Here is a 9043-nt window from a genome sequence, read left to right on the forward strand (position 1 = left end):
GTGATTAGAACCAGCGCGCTCAGATTCTCTCGCTTCCAAGGCGGACGCGTTCTCTAGGCCATCACTGCATGCATACATATCAATCAGCACACATTTATTTTTCCTACAGGACTGTCTTCTGTCTCGCATCAGTGAAGATAAACTGGCCAATCTCACTGCATTTTGCGACATCTCCGTCAAGAAAAGTTCAATACTTTGACCAAAGCCGCTGTCTGACATTTTAACGTCACTCTTCCTCACTGATTTTTTAATACATAAATATATGTGTGTGTGTGTGTATATATATATATATAAAAGGGAGGTTGCGGCGTGGCAAGGGGATTGACACAGGATAATGTTTTGATCTGGTGTAGATGGAAAGGGGGGGAGGGGCGGGGGGGGGGGGGGGGGGCAGGGGCTGGGAAGGGGTGGAGGGAGTCTCGCCAGTTCAAAAACATACCTCTGAATTTTTCGCTAGGATGTTGGGCGGGGGGGGGGGGGGGGGGGCGGGATGAGGGATGGTGGTGGTGGAGTTATGGGCGGAGCGCAATTCCCCCCCCCCCTTCCCCCACTCCACCCCCCCACCCCGACACCCCCTCCGTGTGAAACTTTCCGGAATGTTCCTACGCTGTCTGGCTTGTTGCTGTTCCCGCACGTTTCACCCACGGGTCTGTCTTGTGCTGCTCTTGAAGAGGTGCGAGGTGCTGAGTGGTGATGGAGGGGGTGTGGTGGTGGTGGTGGTGGTGGTGGAGGATCGGAAGGGTGGGGTGGTGGTGGTGAGGAGTGGCTAGGGCTATAATAATTGATGGGGAGACGGAGGAGCGATTTAAAGTGGCTGTGTTAAGCCTATGCTACAGCATGTAAACTGAAGGTGCTCTCTCCGATCTCTTTCTCTCTCATTCTTGAATCCCTGTAATTTCAAAGACAAAATAATGTATTCTCCTTGTCCAGTTGTGTCTGTTTCCCTTCCGCCTTCCCTCCCCCTCTCTCCCTCTTTGCACTGTTTCTCCTTTTCCTCTCTTCCTTCGCTGCCTCTTCCTTCCTTACTTTCTTAATTCCTTCCCTCTGTCTTTCATGCATGCGCGTAATACGTTTTTGTGAAGAGTTGTATATTTTTAGTGCCATTTATTTTGTTCTGTTGTTTTTATAATTGATGTAATTACCATGTGATGTTTATGTATTCATTTCCTCCTCTTTTTTTTTCCTCAAGTATTTCCTAGACTAGTGTATACATTTTCCTCACGAGGGTAGGATGAAGACATGCCAATAGATGCCAATTGCTTTTCCCTCAATAAAAAAAATAAAATAAAAAAAAAAAGGTTTCCATTTCGATTCCTCTCCACATGCGTAAGAGCGGTCATACGCGCATGTGTGATTGTATCATGTGCTTTGTGCACTGGCAGACCTAAGTGCACGTGAGTGAGCGTGCATATGCGCGCGTGTGCGTGTGTGTGTGTGTGTGTGTGTTTTCGGAGGTGTTTTTTCACCGTTTGTTTGTATGGGTTTGTTGGTTTGTTTGTTTTTTTTTTGGGGGGGGGTTGTTGTTTTAATGTTGTTGTTCAGTTTTGGATGTGCACGCATGCGCGGCGCACGTGTTTCATGTCAATTTAAGTGAGCTTTGCTGATGAAAGGAATACTGATGTCTTTTTAAGACACAGGGGATGTTGGAAGTAAAGCCGGAGAAACGCAGTCCTCATCCCTCAACACGCTGACTGTTCGGTCAAGCTTCGTTGTTTTGCTGTTGTTGTGACGGCGGCGGCGGTGGCAGTGGTGGTTGCTGTCGCTGTTGATCCTTTTTTTTCTTCTTTTTTCGTGAAAGATCTTGCCGTCTGTTGAGAAGAGACTGCATTACTTCCTAGCGGAAAAAAGGCACATACCTGTGGACGATTTGCTGGATGATTCTCAACGCCCACCCGCCTTCCGCTGCCCCGCCCAACTCCACCACCCCCTGCTGTTTTCTATGACAGGTGTGTGGCCAGGAGTGTTGAAGAGAAGAGAACACGAGGCGTGATCGAGTTCTGTATCAACAGCACACGTCACGTCTACGTCAGCATGTTGTCACTTCCTGCTCTGACGTCTTAAGGTGTGTGTGTGTGGGGGGGGGGGGAGGGGGGAATTGGTTTGCTTATGTGTGCGTGCGTATTTGTGTGTGTGTATGTGTGCGTGTGTGTGTGTGTGTGCGCCCCCACCCCCCGCCTCCCCACGACCCCCCTCACCACCACCCCCACCACCCCCCAAAAAAAGTTTTAAATGCCACGGTAAGGACTGCAAGCTAGAATACGCCACAGAGGCCGGGAGTGAAAACTGTCCATGCTGGACCCTACCTGTACCTTGGCTGAACTCGAGGGAGTGGTTGCATCTAATGCGGGTGGCGCCAGGGAGAAGGTACTGTTCTGATGGAATGTCAACCATTCCATTTTGAAGAACACATGGACCAGTTGACACCAAAAACAAAAAAAAAAATCCCACTTTACTTCATTGAGCATAGCTGAGACGCTACTGGTGGTGTCATAGCAGTTGTTGACATACCTCGGTGCCGTTCCCTGAATGGCCTCCAGTTTCCTGGTCATTTCTTTGGTGTGTGGAGTGATGGCCTAGAGGTAACGCGTCCGCCTAGGAAGCGAGAAAATCTGAGCGCGCTGGTTCGAATCACGGCTCGGCCGCCGATATTTACTCCCCCTCCACTAGACCTTGAGTGGTGGTCTGGACGCTAGTCATTCGGATGAGACGATAAACCGAGGTCCCGTGTGCAGCATGCACTTAGCGCACGTAAAAGAACCCACGGCAACAAGAGGGTTGTTCCTGGCAAAATTCTATAGAAAAATCCACTTCGATAGGGAAAACAAATGAAACTGCACGCAGGAAAAAATACAAAAAATGGGTGGCGCTGTATTATAGCGACGCGCTCTCCCTGGGGAGAGCAGCCCGAATTTCACACAGAGAAATCTGCTGTGATAAAAAGAAATACAAATACAAATACCAGACTGCGCAGCAGTACTCAAGGTGGTGACGCACTTTGGTGTATTAGACGTTCGTTCTCGTTTCTCTGCTTGCCGGAGGAACCCAAACACATTGTTGGCCGCCTTTATGATTCTATCCAGTTAGGAATTCCAGCTCCGCAGTTCTCTGTTGAGGTAAACTCCAGGGGAGGTAGCCGACGATGTTCTGTGATGTGTGCCCCATTCTGGTAATCAAAGGTCACAGGTGAGATTACGTGTATACCAGGCCGTTTCCTTGAGCAGTTAAATAACTTCTTTGTCACTGCATGTATACCCAATTCTTATAAAGATCTCCATCAAAAACAAGTTCTCAAGTGGTTGTTCCCAGTTTGTTGAAAGCAACCTCTTGTTGCATGGACTTCAAAATGTTATTAGTCCGTAATCGATGCTGCCTCTTTGCTCCCATTTCTTCTTCCATAACAACAGGACTGCATTTTACTTTTTCTCATTTTCGACATAGATTGCTTGCTTGACTCCATGATTTCAATCAAAACTGGCGGATGAATTTCGTGTCGATAGGTGGACGGCTCTGGTTTTTTCTTCGCAAACGAATTTCGCATCATTTTTTCAGGCCACTCATACTGCAGAAGACTGTTAGTTTGTTTTCGGGTAATAGGATAATTATCATGCTATGGAAGAGAACTCCAAATGAAAAACTGTTCGTGATCAAATTCGATAAACTAACACAGCAGCACAAGAAGCGTATTTTGGACACGTTTAGATCTAGACTCTGTTGACATCACTGTCAGTAGTCAGTGTCTCATCGCAGATCTGCCTGATGCGGGGGAAATAATCCAAAATATGGCAGTCAGGGCAAATATGTTGCTGGTAAACCTGTGTATGTGCAATAGTGTGTGTGTCTCTGTGTCTGTGTCAGTGTGTGTGTGTGTGTGTGTGTCACTGTGTGTGTGTGTGTGTCTCTCTCTCTCTAGGGCTCTCTCTCTCTCTCTCTCTCTCTCTTGTCACACCTTAATTTCTTTCTGTTTTTCATGGCTGGGAATATATCTCTTTTTTTCCTTATGCCAACAGATGAATGACATACAAAACTTAATTCGTGTCTACGAGACTGACCTTGAAAATCTGCAGCTGTATGAAAGCAGCCAAGTTATTACCGAGGAGGAACAGTGAGACAGAAATTGTTTGTTGTTTATTTTGCTTTGTTGTTTTGTGTCAGTATTTTCAGCATGTTCAGTCCAGAGCATTAGTTTGGGAATGCTATTTCAGGTATCAGAAGGTCGCAACTGCCTTTGTTTTATTTGTTTGTAGTTGTTTTTGTTTGTTTTTGTTTTGGGGTTTGTTGTTGTTGTTTTTTGTGTGTTTTTTTCATAAAATTAGAAATGCAGAAGATGTATACTTACCAGCTTAATTAACCAAATTTTCGTTGGAATTGGACTTCAGTATGGGGTTTTGGGGGTGGGGAATGGGAGGTGGGTCAGTGTGAGAGATATGATGCAAATGCATCCGCATACCAGATTACGTAGCGTAGTTTTCTCACTGAATCAGAATAATAATGGTAAAAGTGTTTATATTGCACTGAGTATTTTCAGAGACAAATTAAACCATTAATAAATATTTCCGGATATGATCATTTTCTATCTTCAAACATGCATCAGTATAATGGAGTGAATTTTGAAGTTAACATTCTTCATTTGTATTGCTAAAGAAAATAGACTTGAGGGATTAATTGATTTCTATAATTGTTACTTTCCTTATAGTCACAAACACGATATTTATAGATCAGTAGATAGATTGGGACTGATGATATATGGATAGACAGGTGCATGTATGCATCAGAGTGAGTAGATACAGCCTTTGAACTGAATCGGTTAGGCGGAAAAGCTATCTTTAACTCTTGATTTATTTTCTTTCTGTACTCCAGTTCACCCCACACCTCACCTCACATCACCAGCACAGACTAACAGATGTGTGTTGAATGAAGGACTTGTTTTTTCAAATATGTGTTTACAGTTGTTGTTGCTTTTTTTTTCTTTTTTTTTTTCTTTCTTTTTTTAATGAATGTTGTATCATCTTGTATGTGATGGTTTTTGTTCTTCTGTTCCTTTTCTTTCTTTTTTTCTCACTTTTCTTTTTTTTGGGGGGGGTGGGGGGGATTGTTTTGATTTAAAACCCAGCATAACCTGTGGATTTTGCTTTAGACAGAGAATGAAAGAAAGAACAATTCTTTATTTTACCAGCAGTGAAGATTATTGGCACATTGGCCAACTTACATATCTGCTGCTGTTTTAAGAGGCACACAGACATATACACATATAAATATAGTGGTACTCAATATATGCAGTGTAGAGATAATGCAGCATAAACCTGAAGGACACATTGCTTGTATATCATGAAATGAGAGAGAGCGTTTGTGAGCGTGTGACTGTGAGTGATCATGCATGCGTGCATATTTGACATTGTGGTGTAGTCTTTGACCATCAATAGTTACATGCAGGAGATATTGACTCTTGTGCTGTGATCTCTGCAGTGCATGTAATAATGGTTTCAGGTTTCACTCATTTAGATGATTTTTTTTTTTTTTTTTTTATGGGGAGAAATATGCATTCATTATTTTTAAGGAGTTAACTAAAAGTGGTGATATTAGTGTATTTGGACTTCAAAAATGCCGTGAGAAGTTGGGGTTGTGAGAGATGGTGAGGAAAGGGTCTGTGCTTGGGGTGCTTAAAGTGGAGGAGGATTTTGGGGGAGGGTGGGGGGGGGAGGGGGGACAGCAATCGGGGGTGGAGGAAGACAAGTTGAAGAGTATGTGTGAGAGAGAAAAAAATAAATGCATGGTTTGAAGTATTATATTTCTTTTGATTTGAGTGTGCTAAAACATTTACAATCTTATGAATTTTACACTGGTTTGATCAGTTGATTGATAATTGCCACCATCTTCTTTCTGCTCAGGGGACAGGTGGACGAACAGAAGAGGAGAGCCACCTTGCAGCTTCAGGTGTTGAGTAAGAAACACTCCTTAGCTGTGCACGTTGAGTAAGAAACACTGTCCTTAGCTGTGCATGTTGAGTAAGAAACACTGTCCTTAGCTTTTCAGGTGTTGAGTAAGAAACACTGTCCTCAGCTGTGCACGTTGAGTAAGAAACACTGTCCTTAGCTTTTCAGGTGTTGAGTAAGAAACACTGTCCTTAGCTGTGCACGTTGAGTAAGAAACACTGCCCTTAGCTTTTCAGGTGTTGAGTAAGAAACACTGTCCTCAGCTGTGCACGTTGAGTAAGAAACACTGTCCTTAGCTTTTCGGGTGTTGAGTAAGAAACACTGTCCTTAGCTGTGCATGTTGAGTAAGAAACACTGTCCTTAGCTTTTCAGGTGTTGAGTAAGAAACACTGTCCTTAGCTTTTCAGGTGTCATGTTAATACTTACACCGCTCCCAATACAATACTCATATTGTACTGAGAAATGCAAGTTCATACTTATACTGCTCCCAATACAATTTTCATATTGTACTGAGAAATGCAAGTTAATACTTACACTGCTCCCTATGCAATATTCATATTGTACTGAGAAATGCAAGTTAATACTTACACTGCTCCCTATACAATACTCATATTGTACTGAGAAATGCAATACTTACACTGCTACCTGTACAATACTCATATTGTACTGAGAAATGCAAGTTAATACACTGCTCCCTATACAATCTTCATAATGTACTGAGAAATGCAAGTTAATACTTATACTGCTCCCTATACAATTACCATATTGTACAGACAAATGCAGTTTTATATTTACACTGCTGCCTGTACAATACTCATACTAAGTGAAGTTTTGACGTGCACTGTTCTATAAACAATTGTCATGTTGTACTAAGTCAAGTTTTGACTTATACTGCTCTCTATACAATAGTCACATAGTACTAAGTAAGTCAACTTCTTACTTACACTGCTCCCTATAGGATTGTCATATTGTACAAAGTCAAGTTCTTTCTTATATTGCTCCCTATACAATTTACGAATAGTCAAACTGTACTGAGTAAGTCAAGTTCTTACTTATACCGCTCTCTATACAATAGTAATATTGTACTGTCAACTTCTTTCTTATGCTGCTGTCTATACAATAGTAATAGTGTACTGAGCAAGTCAACTTCTTTCTTATACTGCTCCCTAAACAGTAGTAATATTGTACTGAGTAAGTCAAGTTCTTTCTTACACTGCTCCATATACAACAGTAATATTGAAAATCAAGTTTTTTAACTGCTCCCTACACAGTTGCCATATTGTACTGAGTAAGGCAAGTACTTAAACTGCTCTCAATACAATAGTCATACTGTCACCTTAAGAGCACAGTAATTCTGAAAATTGGAGAATCAGAATTTGTCTGATGTGATTCAGAGTTGACAAAGACTTGATGATCCATGATGGAATAGAATGGCTATAGTATGAACATTCAAAAAGATGAACAGCAAAAAAAAAAAAAAAAAAGTGAATATTTAGACACAGTGAAGAGGTTTCTTTGTGCTGGCAGGTTGATGCCAACAGCACATCATTTCCTGTGTAAATAATCTGAAGATTTGTTTTAGTGTCAGATCTGAGAACCTTTCACGTACTGAAGTAAGCACACGTTTGTGTGTGGGTGTGTGCACTTGTGTGTGTCAGGGGAGAGAAGAGGGAACAAGCAGATGAGGTGAGCACATGTGTGAACATGCATGAGTGAATCTGAGAAGGTAAGGTGTGGTATCTGTCACTACCCAACCCCCAAAGAAATAGTAAGGATTGATAAATAATTAAATGAACAGATAAATAATTAGATAAATGAATAAAATAGAAAAAATAATCAACTCAATGACTGACATAGAAGAGCTGTCACAGTAAACAGAAACATCCCATTGTTGGTTTCCGCTTTGCAGGGAAGCAGCTACAACAGGGCCTGAAAGAGAGCCTGGCCTTCATTCTCACCTATGCTGGCATATTTCTGCTGTTGATACTGGTTCACTTTGGGAAACAGGTGGTCAATTTCATAAGTGACCTGGATGTTTACGATCAGTTTCCCAAAGTCCAAAACAACAACGATGAGAAGGACAATCCCATTGAGTAGAAACAGGTACCGGTCCAGTCACTTGACTGTCACCCCAGTCAGTACAAGCAGGTACTGGTCCAGTCACTTCCTTTCATTGTCACCCAGTCAGTACAAACAGGTACTGGTCCAGTCACTTCCTTTCATTGTCACCCAGTCAGTACAAACAGGTACCGGTCCAATCACTTCCTTTCATTGTCACCCAGTCAGTACAAACAGGTACTGGTCCAGTCACTTCCTTTCATTGTCACCCAGTCAGTACAAACAGGTACCGGTCCAATCACTTCCTTTCATTGTCACCCCAGTCAGTATAAACAGGTACCGGTCCAGTCACTTCCTTTCATTGTCACCCCAGTCAGTATAAACAGGTACCGGTCCAATCACTTCCTTTCATTGTCACCCCAGTCAGTATAAACAGGTACCGGTCCAATCACTTCCTTTCATTGTCACCCCAGTCAGTATAAACAGGTACCGGTCCAATCACTTCCTTTCATTGTCACCCAGTCAGTACAAACAGGTACCAGTCTAATCACTTCATGTCACTGTCACCAACATTTCCCAACAGTGAAAGAGTCTTTAAACAAAAGAGCACAACCAAACTTTTTTTTCCCCAAGATACTCTGCTGTCATCAGTTGAAAAAAATTGTTTTGGTCTGAACAGTTTTATTGTTTTGTTTCGTGTAATAATTTTTTGTTGTTGGTTGTTTCTTTCTCCTTTTTTTTTTTTTTTTTTTTTTTTTTTTACATGTATTTCCTACAGACTGCACTTCCACATTTGTCACTTTTATTGCGAAACGTCTGCAACATGCTGGGATCTTTTTGGTTCATTTTCTCCATCCATTTGTAATGTATCATTCAAGCAAACTCTGATCACAATCTGTTTTACACTACAGTCCATGGGATGTTTTGTGTTTAATGAAGCGTCTTCACAATGCAAAGACCGGTTGTTGTTTTTTTGTTACTCAATGTCTGAATTTTCTGCGAGTGGTTCCGGTTTGGTTTTGATGTGAAGCTGTGACGATGAGAAAGTGTCACAT

General features: G+C 42.2%; 1 protein-coding gene across 3 annotated transcripts; it reads left to right on the top strand.

The window, feature by feature from the left end:
• The first annotated feature begins 1848 nt into the window (after nucleotides 1-1848).
• On the top strand, nucleotides 1849-8355 carry LOC143296054 (uncharacterized). 3 transcript variants are annotated; one of them, XR_013057102.1, is made up of 5 exons: nucleotides 3045-3183; nucleotides 4008-4102; nucleotides 5886-5938; nucleotides 7840-8078; nucleotides 8275-8355. XR_013057102.1 is itself a non-coding variant. In XM_076607801.1 (4 exons), exons 2-4 carry the CDS (start codon nucleotides 4008-4010, stop codon nucleotides 8025-8027), a joined length of 336 nt encoding a protein of 111 aa, XP_076463916.1. In that variant the 5' UTR covers nucleotides 1849-2062; the 3' UTR covers nucleotides 8028-8034. The 3 variants fall into 3 exon arrangements, 2 of the variants coding, with proteins under 2 accessions (XP_076463916.1, XP_076463917.1); XM_076607801.1 differs by lacking the exons at nucleotides 3045-3183; nucleotides 8275-8355 and adding an exon at nucleotides 1849-2062 and having other exon boundaries at nucleotides 7840-8034; XM_076607802.1 differs by lacking the exons at nucleotides 4008-4102; nucleotides 8275-8355 and having other exon boundaries at nucleotides 3075-3183; nucleotides 7840-8034.
• Nucleotides 8356-9043: the final 688 nt, after the last annotated feature.

The sequence above is a fragment of the Babylonia areolata genome, chromosome 21 (assembly GCF_041734735.1).
Source record: "Babylonia areolata isolate BAREFJ2019XMU chromosome 21, ASM4173473v1, whole genome shotgun sequence".
NCBI lineage: Eukaryota > Metazoa > Mollusca > Gastropoda > Neogastropoda > Buccinidae > Babylonia > Babylonia areolata.

Excerpts from the sequence above, each read along its gene's own strand:
- LOC143296054 (XM_076607801.1), top strand. The coding sequence starts at position 4,008 with ATGAATGACATACAAAACTTAATTCGTGTCTACGAGACTGACCTTGAA. Across the intron at positions 4,103-5,885 it reads GTTATTACCGAGGAGGAACA|GGGACAGGTGGACGAACAGA; the intron begins GTGAGACAGAAA and ends CTTTCTGCTCAG. Across the intron at positions 5,939-7,839 it reads CTTGCAGCTTCAGGTGTTGA|GGAAGCAGCTACAACAGGGC; the intron begins GTAAGAAACACT and ends TCCGCTTTGCAG.